We start from the raw sequence: 16,174 nt of genomic DNA on the forward strand, positions 1-16,174 counted from the left end.
GTTCTCCAGGGCGGAAACAGGTATCACTTGGGAGAAAAGTAATATTAAGGCACCTTGTATTTTAATGAAGCACCCAAATCATCTTTTTCTCCACAAAAAGTAATTACAAATTTTTCTGATTTAAAAGCAGGCAGTTCAATTATGTAATTGCCTAATAGGTTGTGTGGGCACTGCGGACCTTATCTGGTCTCCAGGGAACATAATCTGCGTTTCTGCGGCTTTGATGATGTATTTACTCAAGAGAAGGGATTGACTCGGGCTGACAGCACAGGGAACCACAGGTAAACATCATTTACATGCGGCTTTTTAATTAGCCATTTACCCAAGAGATCAAAGTAAATATTTCTGAGCTTCATTAGACTCTTAACCAAGTAGTTTCTAGTACAGCTTTTTTAAATTTTGAAAATCACTTACTTTTAAGATTTTATCTAAAGAGAGAGATTTAACCCGTAGTATTTACTAAATGTGTAGATGGTTTCAATACACAGAAACAACTCAAAGACACTTTATTTTACTAATCGGAAAAGGATGACATGTAAACCAAAACAGTTTTAGGACTCACAAAAGCATTTTGTCCTTCAGTTCACAAGGTGTGCCCCACCTGCATCATTTTGGTAATACTGTTCTTTGGGACTGTGCATCTCTTCAATCACAACTTAACTGGATGGGAAATTACCTGTTTACTTCCATGTTTTTTTTTTTTTGAGATAGAGTCTTGCTCTGTCACCCAGGCTGGAGTGCAGAGGTGCAATCTCTGCTCACTGCAAGCTCCAACTCCCAGGTTCACACCATTCTCCTGCCTCAGCCTCCTCAGTAGCTGGGACTACAGGTGCCTGACACCACACCCGGCTAATTTTTTGCATTTTTAGTAGAGATGAGGTTTCACCATGTTAGCCAAGATGGTCTCGATCTCCTGACCTCGTGATCCGCCCACCTCAGCCTCCCAAAGTGCTGGGATTACAGGTGTGAGCCACCGCGTCTGGCCTACTTCCATTTTTAAGGATAGATTTTGTCATTAATCTATTGGTAATTTTTATGATTGTCCCTAAAATGAGATCAGAACGATCTAAAAAGGAACAAAGATCTATTGGGGAAGCAGAATATAATTTTATTCATTAGGTATTAGTTGGACAGCAACCCCTCCTATTATTGGAAAAATTGAGTAGATTGGTTGTTTGGGACTTGGACCATGTTTTCTAATATAAACAATATCATTAAAAAAAAAAGATTAGATAGCAAAGGACAGCTGACCAACACTTATTTCACCCTTAAAACGCCTGAGATGTGATGTACTTGCAGTGAACAAGCATGGAAAACAATGTTGTTACAAGACAGTGCTACTCAAAGGGACAATAAAACCCAAACAGTATCTTTCTTAAGATCTGTGTTCATCAGCTGGGTGTGGTGGCTCACACCTGTAATCTCAGCACTTTGGGAGACTGAGGGAGGGGCGTGGATCACCCAAGGTCAGGAGTTCGAGACAGCCTGGCCAACATGGTGAAACCCTGTCTCTACTAAAAATACAAAAAAATTAGCCAGGCATGGTGGCACATGCCTGTAGTCCCAGCTACTTGGGAGGCTGAGGAAGGAGAATCGCTTGAACCCGGGAGGCGTGAGCCTCGGTTGCAGTGAGCCAAGATCGCGGCACTGCACTCCAGCCTGGGCAACAGAGCAAGACTCCGTCTTGAAAAAACAAACCAACAAGCAAGCGAACGAAAAAGATCTACGTTCATCAGCAAAGAAGGAATGGATCTAGGTTATCTTTGAAAAGGGGCATGAAATCTGTGAGAAGCATACAAGGGGCTGTATCTATCTTCGTAATAATTTATTTCTTCCCCCTAAGGAATAGGGGGAAGGGGGAGGGAAGGAAGTTTGAGAAGAGGGAGAAGAGAGAAAGAGCAGAAGAGAAGGAAGGTGGGTGAAGTGAGGGGAGGAAAGGAGGGAGAAGGGGGGGTAAGAAGATGGGGGAAAGGAGGAAGAGGAGGAAGAGGGGGTCAGAAACAAATATGGTGCAATGGTAACAACACATGTGAATTTGGGTTGTGGGCACTGAATTAGTGCGTCCGTCCTATCACTGAATATATGTATGTTTGAAATGCTATAAAAAAAGAAGTCCTACTACTCTCTTAATTGTAGCGGCAAGGAAAGAGGGGTCTGAGGGGGACTGAAGGTGCTCTGGAAGGCTGGAGGGGGAATGCCAGGGGTTCTAGATGGCACAGCCACGTGGGCATGTGACTTCGGGACAAAGGCAGCAAAGCTTGACTCCAGAAGGTGCAGGTATATAATCCTTGAACTATGAGCATGACAATAATTTTAAAAAACCTTAAAAAGAATCAAAGCCAGAATATCCTATATTATATATAAAGATGAAAAAACATGATTTGAAACAAGACACATTCCCAAGATGTTCAACCCAGAAGGCTGTTTCCCTGAATGTGACTTTTCTAGGGAATGAGGAATGAATATGCCAATGCACATGCTCTAAACTTGGGCTTCTGGTTCCTCCCCTCATAATTTCCTTGGGAACTTGCTCCATCTGTTTCCATGTTCTGTTCAGCATCTTCAAATTCTCTCTTGGCACCAGCTCCCAAGGCCTCTCCTTCCTCTTGCCTGAACCACTGCAGAGCTCCCTCCTTCAATGTCTCAGTCCCAAACCAAACATGAAATTCCCTAAGGCACTGCAGAACTCCTATCACAGCTTTGTTCAAAAAGCTCCAGTGGCTTTTCAAAAGCTACAAAACCAAACACAGTCTCCCTGGCCTGGTGTTGGATGCAGCACACCATGGCCAGCAACTACTTCTTGAGCTCCTTCTCACCATCCCCAGACTTGAGTCCTCGCTTCAGCCTCAGGATGGCTCTGTTGCCTGAGTATGTGTTGGGTTTCCCAGTGTGCTCTCTGGCTCATAGCTGCCATTTCTTGTCGCCTCTGTCCCCTCCAACTCATACCGTCAAAAGCCTATCTTTTAAGGATCACTTCTCATGCCCCTGTACTCCCTCCATCATGACCTCTGCCTTCCTTGCTTCTCCAGGAGTCTTGGCTTGGCTCTCTTTCCTGAAAGCCCATATTTTTGCCATTTTCTTATTACATGCATCCCATCATGTCACACCCCAGAAGGAGGGGGGGTCCACATTTTATTTGTCTCTTTCCCTCCAATGGATCTGGGCTGATACCTGTGTACAGTAATGGATCGATAGGTATTTGCTGAATTGACATGACTATACAGTATTTCTAAAGTATGGAGTGGAGATGAAAAACCAGAGGGTTATAAGACGCTTTGAAATTTCCTGGAAAATGAATGCCTACATAAAACATTATGCAAAAGGCCTGAGGTCAGAAAGTTAAAAACCAACCAACCACAAAACCTCACTTACTACTTTTCTTATCGTTGTTTTTTGCAAATACATAACATTTCCTCAAATGAATAACTGGCACATCTGGAGACTTTTTTTTTTTTTTTGAGATAGTGTCCCACTCTGTCACCCAGGCTGGAGTGCAGTGGCGTGATCTTGGCTCTCTGCAACCTCCGCCTCCTGGGTTCAAGCAATTCCCCTCCTCAGCCTCCCAAGTAGCTGGGACTACAGGCGCATGCCACCATATCCAGCTAATTTTTGTACTTTCAGTAGAGATGGGGTTTCACCATGTTGGCCAGAATGGTCTCGATCTCTTAAGCTCGTGATCTGCTCGCCTCAGCATCCCAAAGTGCTGGGATTACAGGCATGAGCCACCGCACCCGGCCAAAACTTTTCCTTTTTTTTCTTTTTTAAATAAAAATTACTAACCTTGCTCTGTGGTCCACATTTGTGACTGGGAAAACTTCAGACAGTCTAGCTACCTACCTCTTCTTTGAGAGAATTATCATGTTTTTTCAAGGTGGCAACATGCTGACCCACTGGTGCCCTCGGTACGCCTGAGTCTGGTGCTTGTCCAGGTCTATAAAACAGAAACAGAACACTCACTATAGATTTGTAATATTATAAGATTCCTACTTTTTTAAAGGCCTCAATTATGTTAGTAGCAGGTGGTTTATCCAGAAAAGTCTGGAACTCAACATATTCTGGACTAAGTAAGTTTTGAGTCCAAGTATCATTTTTTTTAACTTTTAAAAACTTTGGTTATCTCATTGCTAAGTGAGTATTCTCAACTTTTGCTGCACACAGAACAACCTGGTGAGTTCTGCACAATCTGGGTGCCTGGGGCCACCTCTACAGAGTCCAGGAAAAATGGTCTGGGGTGCGGCTTGGCCAGTGAGCTTTTTAAAAAATTTATTTTAAAATTTTAATCTATTTATTTATTTAGAGACTGGGTCATGAGACTGGCTTTCATCATGTTGCCCAGGCTGGTCATAAACTCCTGGGCTCAAGCAGTCCACCCGCCTCGGTCTCCCAAAGTGCTGAGATTATAGGCGTGAGCCACCATGCCTGGTCTGGTCAGTGGGATTTTTAAGGCTCACAGAGTGATTCTAAAGTACAACAATGGTTTTGAATCACTGCATAGATGGTCAGTCTTCCACATGTAGTCAAGAGAAAAATACCACATTTTCATCTCGACAGCAATTGTTTTGCTACACTCTTACCATGGTCTACCTACAGGTTTTTAAAAATTAAGATATTAGGAAAGCGTTAAAAAGTAAGCCTATACTGCTGCCCAGGCTGTGGTATTTATATACTAAAAGGAACCAGAGTTCATTAAAGAAATGCCCTATTCAGGTCTGCAGGAAACACACAAGATGAACCTGAAACATCTTGTGGGTACCAGAAAGTAAGGAAGCTCTCAAAGTTGTATCAAAAGAACTGAAGGTGGGGAGGGGATATCTTGAGGAAGCTCCCACTGTCAATGATGGGACGATTTCAGCCCCAAAAGGATACTAACTGCAATGGACTGAAACACAGGGAATACATGAAAATCCTTGAGTTCATCTAAAAATAAATAAATAAAATTTAAAAAATAAAAATAAAACCTTTGGATTCAGCCTTAAAAGGAAGGAAATCCTGTCACATACTACAACATAGATGAATCTTAAGGGCATTGTGCTAAGTGAAATAAGCCAATCAGAAAAGGACAAACACTGTATGATCCCACTTATATGAGGTACCTACAACAGTGAAATTCATAAAGACAGAAGTTGAATGGTGGGTGCTGGGGCCTGGGGGGAAGAGAAAATGAGGAGTTGTTTAATGTGTATAGATTTTCCATTTTATATGATGAAAATGTTCTGGAGATCTGTTGTACAACAAAGTAAAGATATTTAATACTACTGAACTGTACAGTTGAAAATGGTTAAGAAGGTGAATTTTATGTTTTTTTAAACCACAATAAAGATAAAATAAAAATAAATTGTAAAACCTTTGGAGGCTGGTAGGGCAACAATTCATTATTCTGCAAATTAGTAAATAAAGAAATAGAATAAAGCATTTATCCTGCTTTTGTGGTCAAAAAATACATTTCAGAGTCACCAAGTAGCTGATAAGGAAAAGTTCTTCCAATAAATGCAGAAGAAATGATCGAATTAGAAAAGTCACCATTTTGTAAGTCCAAATTAATGAATATATCTAGGAAATGGTCATAATGTTGTGAAAATTACATAACAGTAAACTTCTATACTGGAGTCATCAACCTTCCGACATCTGAACCCACAGATCGGTCTTAGTATCACTAACCACGGGGTGACCACGCATCATGTGCTGCCCAATTTTAAGTACCAGCACCACCCATGACATTTTCTTGCCAAAATAACTGGCCTGGAACTTAATCACACATTTGGATCTAACCACCAGTTTACAGGTAATAAAGAGTAAAGAGGAACTGGTTAAACATACCAACCAAATAGAGCATGTAAATTCTCCAGGATAAGTGACCCAATTCCTTCAACAAATCAATACTATAAAAAAAGGAGGGAGGGAACGTTACAAAATTAAGAGAGATTTCAGAGACATAGCCAATTGTAATATGTGGACCTTATTTGAACTCTGATTCAAACAAAACAAATATAGAAAAACATTTTTTCAGATAAACAAGGCAAACTGACAAGGACTAGGTATTAGATAAACTGAAGAATTTTGTTGATTATGTTAAATGATAGTATTTCAAATCCTTATATGTTAGAGATACAAGTATTTGTGAGTGAAATGATATGTTGTCTGTTTTAAACTACTCAAGAAAAAAAGCGTTAGGGAAAGAGATAAAACAAGACTGATGAAATGTGAGCAGCTGGTGGGTCTGAGTAATGGGTATATGAGACTTCAAATGTTAAAAAATGTCAAGGTAAAAAGTTAAGTGTATATTAGCGTCTGCAACTTACTTAGAAATGTATAAAAATAAGAGATTGATGGAAGAATGGATAAACAAATATGAGAGTGCAATAAAATGTCAGGAGTACAATCTGGGTGGCATGTATACGGATATCCACTGTACGATTCCTTTTATTTTTCTGTATGTTTGAAAAATTTCATAATAAAATCTCTGGAAAAAGAAGTAAGTCTAGGTACAGTTCAGAACCTTCCTTAATAAATCTTAATTGTTATAACTTGTGCCTGACCTAACCCTATTTTTTTCAGGACTTGAATAAAGTGAGATGAATCATTGGAATCCTTTGATTCTAAGGCTTCTGACTAGTTTGATAGAAAGACCTTTCAGCAACTTGCCTTTCTTGGTTACCACCGTACTGCAATGATGTCATTAAACTACCCAATTCCTTTGTTTTGACCTTTGCATCTATATTTGGTTTCTTAACAGACTGCCCTGCTGGGAAAATGCACTGACCAGTCATCAGCAAATTCTAGCCCATTCAGCAGGTATATTTATTATAATAAGTAAGTCAACTATGCTTTTTGCTTGAAAGCAAGTTTAACTAGGATAAATTAAATTAGTTACACAGCTAAGTGAGTCAAATTATCAACTAAGTGAGTCAAATTATCAAAGAACGGTCCCTCTGGTGTCTAATACACATGATTTTCTGAAGAAGCAAAACCAAGTCAAGACTCTTGTTACTAATACACCACCCAATTGCATCTACCCTTTGGGTCCTAGCATGAAAAACTAGCTAAGGTTTCCTATAATTATTATACTTATTTCCCACAAAAGGACAACATTGATTAATTGACTTGCGCAAGTCAAACAGAAAATGAGCTGTTGAAGGAGGTACAGCACCTAGGGTTTGTGACTTCTGAACAACTAAGGCAACCCTTAAAGCACAAAAGCAAGCTGACCTGCAGATTTCTTTTGGGATAGATCAGGTCAGAAGTGCAAGAGCCATGGCTTCCTTAAAGGGAGCTTTGCCCATGGCTCTACAAAAATATACCACATCAGAAAATGTACAAAGTGGTACAAAGGATTTAAAGGAGATTTTTCTGTTTTTTCTACTTTACGTTGGAAAATTTATAACATTGATGACACATAAAAAAACAAAGTTTAATGTCAGGTAGTTCTTTAATTAAAAATGTAATAAAGGAATATGGTTTAAATTGTCTATAATTAATTTCATGTACTTGAAAAGGCTTCCAATCAGAAAAGTGAAATTTAAACAAATCTATCAGCATTTCTTTTTTTTTTTTGAAGGTTTCAAATGTACTTTATTTCTTCAATAATGCCATATCTTAATGGGTACACAGTGCTATAATTTGCCATCAATTATGAGCTGTTTTTTAAACAATTCATTATTACATCAGCTGGGATGATTACTGATTTCTCCATTCCTTTGCGGTAACTCTGCCAACAGGGGACAGGTTCCATTCTATTCCGATTTGTGTTGCTACATATGTCCATGTAGCAATACAGAAAGTGGCTCCACCAGCTAATACAGCATTACCATATTTGTCATGAAAATCAGGTGTACGTTTCTGGTGGCTCTGCCTTGCCACTGTTTGCTGAATGCTTCGAACTTGGAGACGATTTAGTGCGTTTTTGACCAAGGGAAACACCGTGAAGGTGAAGCTAGAACTGCGACAATGGAGCTGCTGCTTTGGTGCAAATTCGCTTTAGGTACCCTTGAAGAGAGCTGAAAAACCAGCATTTCTTAACTTTAAATGCAGAGTAATAAATACCCTGAGTTTTATTCTGAACACAGGCAGACTAGAGATTTTTATATACTATAATCCAAACAATACAAAGCTGACTCAATTTTTCAGTATGAGCATGAGAACACAATTGGGAAACTGTATCTGAAGGTAGCCACTAATATAGACAATTAGTTGCACCTGGAAAAAAATAAATGGATGGTTTCATAATGTTTCTCATAAGATAAAACTACTTATTAATCATTTTTATATTAAAATGTTGGGCCGGGCGCGGTGGCTCAAGCCTGTAATCCCAGCACTTTGGGAGGCTGAGACGGATGGATCACGAGGTCAGGAGATCGAGACCATCCTGGCTAACATGGTGAAACCCCGTCTCTACTAAAAAATACAAAAAAACTAGCCGGGCGAGGTGGCGGGTGCCTGTAGTCCCAGCTACTCCGGAGGCTGAGGCAGGAGAATAGCATGAACCCGGGAGGCGGAGCTTGCAGTGAGCTGAGATCCGGCCACTGCACTCCAGCCTGGGCGACAGAGCAAGACTCTGTCTCAAAAAAAAAATAAAAAATAAAAAATAAATAAATAAAATGTTTTCCAGAAGACAATAATGAGCAATTTTTAAGTCAATTTCTCTAAATAACATGAATTATATTTTTATAATTCATAATTCTCAAAAACAATACCTTGGTCTTCCACATGATAATAGTAAACCTTGCATATGACTTTTTGTTATTTTTTTTTTTTTTGAGACAGCATCTTGCTGTGTCACCCAGGCTGGAGTGCAGTGGCACAATCACAGCTCACTGCAGCCTTGACATCCTGGGCTCAAGCGATCCTCCCGCCTCAGCCTCCTGAGTGGCTAAGACCATACGTGTGCGCCACCACACCTTGCTAATTTTTTTGTATTTTTTGTAGAGATGGGGTTTCGCCATGTTGCCTAGGCTGGTCTCGAACTCCTGAGCTCAAGCAATCCATCTGCCTCAGCCTCCCAGAGTGCTGGGATTACAGGCATAAGCCACTTGGCCCATATGAAGGTCTTAATCCTTGATATAACATAAATCAACAATGATGACAAAAGGGGTCTGTTCTTTTTTTCTCTTAAGATGCTTCATTTTGTGAGCAGGAATTCAGAAATCTTCACATTATCTTCTAGAGCAGGGGTCCCAACACCTAGGCCACGGACTGGTACTGATATGTGGTCTCCTAGGAACTGGGCCACAAAGCAGGAGATGAGTGGCAGAAGGGTGAATCATGAGCTTCGCCTCCTGTCAGATCACAGGGAGCATTAGATTCTTATAGGAGCACGAACCCTATTGCGAACTGTGCATGCAAGGGAGCTAGGTTGCATATTCCTTATGAGAATCTAATGCCTGATGATCTGTCACTGTCTCCCATCACCCCCAAAAGTGACCATCTAGTTGCAGGAAAACAAGCTCAAGGCTCCCGCTAATTTTCCATTATGGTGAATTACATACTTATTTTATTATCTATTAAAACGTAAGAATAATAAAGGGCACAATAAATGTAATGTACTTGAACCATCCTGAAACCAGGCCCCTGCCCATACCTCCCTAACCCCGGTTCGTGGAAAAACTGTCTTCCATGAAACCGGTCCCTGGTGCCAAAAAGGTTGGGGACTGCTGCTCTAGAGTATGCTACGAGGGCAAATGTCTCATTTTACAGATCAAGATTAAAGAGACAGATGTGGGCTGCTGCTACACCAAACACTCCTTTAAGGATTATGTAATCAGTCAAAGCCTTTCCACCCTGCCTGGATTAGAATTCTATGACACCAGGCTGGGTGTGATGGCTCATGCCTGTAATGCCAGTACTTTGGGAGGCAGAGGTGGGTGGATCACTTGAGGCCAGGAGTTCGAGACCAGCCTGGTCAACATGGTGAAACCCCATCTTCTACCAAAAATACAAAAAATTAGCAGGGTGTGTCGGTGCACACCTGTAATCCCAGCTACTCAGGAGGCTGACGCACAAGAATCTCCTGAGCTCAGGAGGCGGAGGTTGCAGTGAGCCAAGATCACTCCACAGCACTCCAGCCTGGGCAATAGAGCAAGATTCTGTCTTAAAAAAGAAGAAAAAAGAATTCTATGACACCAGAGTTATTAACCATTAAAGAATAAGAATAAATCATTCTCTCCAAACCAGTGTTTCTGCAATGGGTGATCAAACTGGCCAGGTGACGATCACAAAGCAGACAGGTCTATTTCACTTAGACTTGGGGTTCCCAGCAGGCACTTCTGGGTGCTAAGGGGCACAGAGGAAGCCAGAACAAGGAGGGCAGCGGGGGAGCCTGGTGACTAAAATCCATTAGGAAGAATCTGTGTTTAAAGACCTGACTACTGTCTCTCAAAGGTTACAAACACTTGGCACTTTTTTCAAGGCTAGACAGTGAACCAGTGATAATGAGTGTGCGTTAAACAGCATCCCCAGTCACAACATATACAGCAATTCTAACTGTAGCAGAACATAATTCTGACAGCAGAAAACATTCCTGACTTCTTTATCTGGCTCTAAAAAATGATTGTGGTAAAGAAACAGTTCTGAAGACTCCAGATATTAATTTTAAAATTTGTGGTGGTCATAAAGAAGGATCATTTCTTATGGAAGACTGATTTACACATAATTGTAGATCAATAGTCATGTAAAACACAACCTTTCATAATGGAAATCAATGCTCTATTATGAATGCTGAGAAACTCTAACAATCGTTAGTCTAGTAGGTGCAGACATCATGGCTTATCACCCATAATCACAGTTTGGCAGCCTAGGTTAACAGAGTCACAAAATGAATCCTTTTTTTAAACAACTCAGTTTGCACAGAGAATTATAAATGCATATATCCTTCCCATGTTACACACCACAACTGTGGTTTATGCCAAATAGTATATAAACAGATATAAAAGGCACTGAGAAAGAAACGGGAGATTCGTTAAAGAGCCTTCTAAGACATAATCACCAAATGACCGAGAGAGCGTAGAAGGACTCCTCCCAACCCAGCTTCTTCCACTACATTGTAAAGGATTATTTTAAGACTGTGGTTTTTATTCTGCATGATAAAAACTGCAAGAGGGTTTTCTTGCATTGCTCTTTACTGCCTTAGGTTGAAAAGCTACTGACCGGGAAGGTCTTAGGTTGAAAAGCTACTGACCGGGAAGGTCATTTCCAGCATTTCCCATAGCTTCAAGATTAGTAGCACAGATGCAGAAGGTAACGTAAAAACACAGCCACTTAATCCAGTGACGTTTTCTTGTGACAAGGTCCCTTTAAAGACTATTATCCTGATTTCCATCCACCCTTTGAGAGAATCCAGTGCGTACTAGATTTAAGCGGAATCCTCTAAATATCCTCCCTATTTATATTTTTAACATAAAACAGCCTAAGGGGCACATGACAGGTGAGGAAGACGGCGCTATGTGTAGGCTAAGCAGACCCAAAGCCACTCACTCGCTCGGCCAGCCAAACAAGGTCCCTTCAGAGGGGCTTTCACAGACATGCATCTACTGACCACTCCTGAGTAATAATCTGTTCTCTGCTAGTAAACAGTGCAGATGTATTTTAATAAGAGCATTGAAACTTTCATAAGAGGATGTCAAGCCAGTAAGACTTGACTTGCTTTTCATAGCTGCTACCCCAGGTAGGAGTCCTGGGAGCTGATGAAGGACAGCGTCTCTGTGAGCTTCAAGGTCTTCTTTCAGAATGTCACTGTGATTACAGAGCCTATAAAATAAAAAAAGGTGCTGCAGGAGATGCTTATTTAAGCACAGATCGCCAGCTTCTAGAATCTATGGTGGTTCTTCATGGTTTACTGAAATATATCTGTAATATAATCTGGACATTAAAATGCAGCAGCTATACTGTCTCTCAACAAAGATATAAAATGGGGCAGTTTGAAAAACTTGTTTGCGTGTATGCGGCAATTTTAAATCCATCAGAGGAAGTAACTTTTAACCCTTTGTTGACTTTAATGATGTTCAAATCCACAGCTGGGCAATCTCGTTCCACATTCCACCTGAATGATAGGTATGCTAGATAATCTTAACAGCAGAAAGGGCTAATTTTATATTGTCAATCATAACAAAGTTAGATCCTCACAACTCATATGAAATTTACTTAAATTGTCACTGCTAAGAAATCGAAAACTTCTGGCTGAAGTATAGGTTACGTCCTCTATTTCCAAATGTAGAAAAATGACTATTATTTTTCCATTCAGATCCTATTGCAGTAAAATTTTCTTTATTCTTAATCAGGATAAGAAGGTATAGAAAGAGGGATTTATCTTTTATTATCTATATCCAGTCTACTGAGTAAGTGATAAGAGTCTAAAAATTTGGTCACTGTTTTAGGTTAGGTCTACCATTGCATCACAGTAGCCTTCAAACAGATTGGTTAGTTACCATCTTTAAAAAAATGTCTATTTTGGGGGATGCATGATTCTAAAAAGCTATAGGAGAAGATATAAAAGACAAAACAGTGTTTCTACTTTAAAGGAGCTGTTCACATTTGTAGTTAGGAATATTCAACACATAATCCAAAAAGAAAATGAAGATTAGTTACAAAGCAACTTATAAATCAATATGTTATTTGTGAAGTACTAATTTGTAAATAGCACTACAGTTGGTGAAGTTACTGGACTTAGTTGATGACTACGTGCCTGATGCGACAAGGATGAAGGAGACGTGGTCTATTGGAGGGTGAGTGACAACTGCAGACTCGGGCCTGCCCCTACTGTGAAGTGTATCTTTATGCTGGGAAGGAAGCAATAACAGGCACACAGAATTCAAGTGCTATTCCTGACTCTTATCCACACTGTTGGTGCTCCAGCTCCTTGCCAATTCCCAAGCTTCTGTCTAAACTCTAAGCCTGGATTCTTAGTTCTTATAGGTCAGACCCTGAGTTGGGTCCTTCACTCCTGGGTTCTGCTGCCCCAAAGCTTCCAGACTTCAGGCCTATCTGACTTATATACCTATGAATACTTCTTATTGCCTAGACAAAATCTGGATCCTAATTCTTCCTGGAAGACTCTATCTTGTCATCACTCAATTCCCAGAACAACACCCGCCCTTAAGAGGTTCCCCCAATGGTGAGCCAATTTCAGGGCAGTAAAAGACAGCCTGTAATCAATGGTGAGAGGCACAGGGCAGGCCATCAGACAATCAGGAATTATGAAGCAGTGAAGACACAGAGAGATCACTGGAGGCCCAGGGGCTTGACTGAGGAGGAGGAACTTGAGCCAGGCAGGTTTTATGGAGGAGGGGAAATGACATTTGAAACTAAGGAGAGACACAGGCAAAGGTGATGGGAAATGGCAGGGTAAGAGTGGTGTGGGGACCAGCAAGGGAGACAAGTTTGGCTGGGTAGGGGCTGCTGTTGGTGACAGTAGGATAGCAATGGAAAATTAAATTCAATATGAAACTCTGGAAAGAATACAGCAACAAGCTTGTGGATTTCTGAGTCATTGCTGGTTTCTCAAAAGCAGTGTTTTTCAGAGGCACTGTCCCCAGCTCTCCACAGCCCCACCCCACCAGCAGGCAGCCCTGCAAGGATGGAGTTGGTGAGGAGAGAGACCTGAGGCCCAGAGACCAGTCAGGAGACTGACCTTGTGTTGTAGGTGGCAGAGGAAGAGCAGGTAAGTAGGTGAGGCAAGGGAGGAAGAAACAGTCCTTTACTGCTCACCTGGGGAGCACTCAGCTGCCTACAGGAAAGGTAACTGAGACCACGCTGCCTGCTGGTGGGGTGGGGCTGTGGAGAGCTGGGGACAGTGCCTCCATCAAAAGTTCCCCCTGGGGAGTGTGTGTCCTAGTGAACCTAGATCTTCTCAGTTTTTAAGAGAAGCTGGAAGTTTATAATTGCAAGTTTTGTTTTTATTTAACAGCTCCCAATTTTTAAAATGTGGTGACTAATTCAAAAGGTTGCCTATACACTGACGGGACAAAGAGAACCCATCTGCAGCCCAAGGTAGGCCTGCGGCCACCAGCTTATGATCTCCAAGCTTAGATTCCCTTTAGTCCCACTTCTCAAACCAGGATGCAAACCTGGAGCAAGGACCATGGCTTAATGTTTTGGATATCCTCCAAAAGGTTAGTACTGTGCAATAATGGAAACTGGCTGACACTCCATGGTGCTGGTGGATGCTGCAGTGGGAGCAGGTTCCCTCCCTGGGAAGGTGTATTTTATCTTTGCCATGCTTAGGAATGGTGACAACAGAAAGCAGACTGACTTTTAGTGCTCTTATCATTGTTTTTAAATTGTTCCACAGAATGCACCTACTTATTACCAGAATCTGCACTCCTCCAACATCCCCTCACTACCACCATGGCGTGCATGCCAGTGCTTAGTAATGCTTGATTGTCCTGCCACGACAAATGCCAGATAACCTTTATTCTTTGCAGATCTTATCAATCTAAGTGTCAGGCTTACTTAGACTAGCTCAGCTCATGACCCTCTAGAAGCTTCCCTGACTACCTTACTCATAGGGCTCTTTCTTATCCCTGAATTCTTTAGCACGAATGAGACACCATCTTACCTTCTTACCTTGTGCTATTCCATAGTTAAGTCATCTCTGCTGAGTCTTCTCAACAAGAGCAAAAGCCTGGTGAGAATAGCAACTGCACTTCTGAATTTTTTACTTTTATTTCTCATAGCATTCAGCACAATGCTGAGCACAGAACTTAATGATACTACATGTTGAATGACAAGCTGAAACTTAAGCCCAGATAAAAGAAATTCATATGACACACTTATCTTTACAGTTTTTTGTTTTGTTTTGTTTTGTTTTTAATAAAAATGAGATGGGGTCTTGCTTTGTTGCCCAGGCTGGTCTCAAACTCCTGAGCTCAAGCGATCCTCTCACCTCGGCCTCCCGAAGTTCTGGGATTACAGACATAAGCCACCACACCTGGCTGACAGTATTTTTCTAATGGTTGTTGTTACACCAGTCCAGGGTTTCCCCCTTGGTACTGGGTGATCAATCAGCTGGCCACAAGCACTATGCACAGCGCTTATGATCTACTCTAACTCGGAACTTTCTCTGACTAAAAGATGAGCTGGTTTATGCTGAGGATTTCTAACAGTGCTCTTCCCAGATAGCAGACTTTAGTTTATAAAATATTCATCAATTATTTTGCTGAAAAGAACTCAACTAAAGAATTCAAACACTATATGGAATTAAATATTAAAGACTATGCGTCATAAAAAACACGGAAACTATTTTAGAACTCAAGACCTCAATTCCTTTTTCTATGTGCATTCCTGCCAAAATCATTCCAGCTAGAAGGACACTGGCCTGAGGAACCCGTGTCCAGTCTCTGGCACCAACATGCTAGCCCTACCATCACCTTGTTCTCTGTCAGATCTGGCAGGTGGAGGAACCCGCCGAATGACAAGTAACTCGTGGACACAAATGGCACTTTAAAGATGCATAACTTATCCAACAACAGTTAACGCATGTAATAAATGTAAAAAATTTGGCCAAATTAAAAATAATTGCTTTCTAGCTTCATTTTCAGTCACACAGAATTTAGGAGACAGCTCCACTCCAGGCTATTGGGAACACTGAAATTAAGGTACAGGGTTTTTTAAAGTGAGTAAGAGAGAAAAGGTGCTTGCTCAGAATTGCAAACTGAGAATTACCTCTTGGCAAAGATGACCCTGTATGCAGGCTACAGAAAATAAACTTTTCCTTAACCCTACCAGGTAACTTTTACGTATTCCTGATAGTGTTATCTTTTTGGTGAGTTAAATTTTTGTGTTTCAGTTGCAGCATAGTAAGCTTGATTTGCAGATTTTATTTTCTCCAAGGAAGAGCAATCTCAAAATGGTGTGGTGATCTCTGATCATAAGTAGTAACAAGTTTGCCAACATTGGGGCTCAGAAGCTGATATCCCAAAATACAGCATTTTGAAATGCTGGGCTGAAGCAGGGATGCAAGGTCTCTCTGATCTTCCCTCCCCCATTCCCCCTCCCGTCTTTCAATTCTCTGTCTCTCCCAAAGCACAGGATGCAATTGTTCTCTGAAGTTCCCTTATCTGCCTAAAGTCTGAATCTGCTGGAAGAAGAAAACAATCACCTATGGTCCCTTCTCTGAATTTTTATTAACTTAACTTACACTGCAGGAAGGACTAAGTCTGTCAACACACATGGACAGATTTCCTCA

The 16,174-nt window shown here is 41.1% G+C and overlaps 1 protein-coding gene and 1 pseudogene across 10 annotated transcripts in view; both read right to left on the bottom strand.

The window, feature by feature from the left end:
• The window catches only part of KIZ (kizuna centrosomal protein), a 131,661-nt gene that overhangs the window by 39,169 nt on the left and 76,318 nt on the right, over nucleotides 1–16,174 (bottom strand). For all 10 annotated transcript variants that reach the window (XR_003306889.1, XR_003306890.1, XM_023191872.3 and 7 more), the window contains one exon: nucleotides 3,838–3,931. Coding sequence is in view for 8 of the 10 variants with exons in the window: in XM_023191872.3 (XP_023047640.1) it covers nucleotides 3,838–3,931 (94 nt within the window). In the remaining 2 variants the exon portion in view is untranslated. The remainder of the gene's footprint in view (nucleotides 1–3,837; nucleotides 3,932–16,174) is intronic.
• On the bottom strand, nucleotides 7,540–7,974 carry LOC111526251 (annotated as a pseudogene).

Source organism: Piliocolobus tephrosceles, chromosome 20 (genome assembly GCF_002776525.5).
Source record: "Piliocolobus tephrosceles isolate RC106 chromosome 20, ASM277652v3, whole genome shotgun sequence".
Taxonomy (NCBI): Eukaryota; Metazoa; Chordata; class Mammalia; order Primates; family Cercopithecidae; genus Piliocolobus; species Piliocolobus tephrosceles.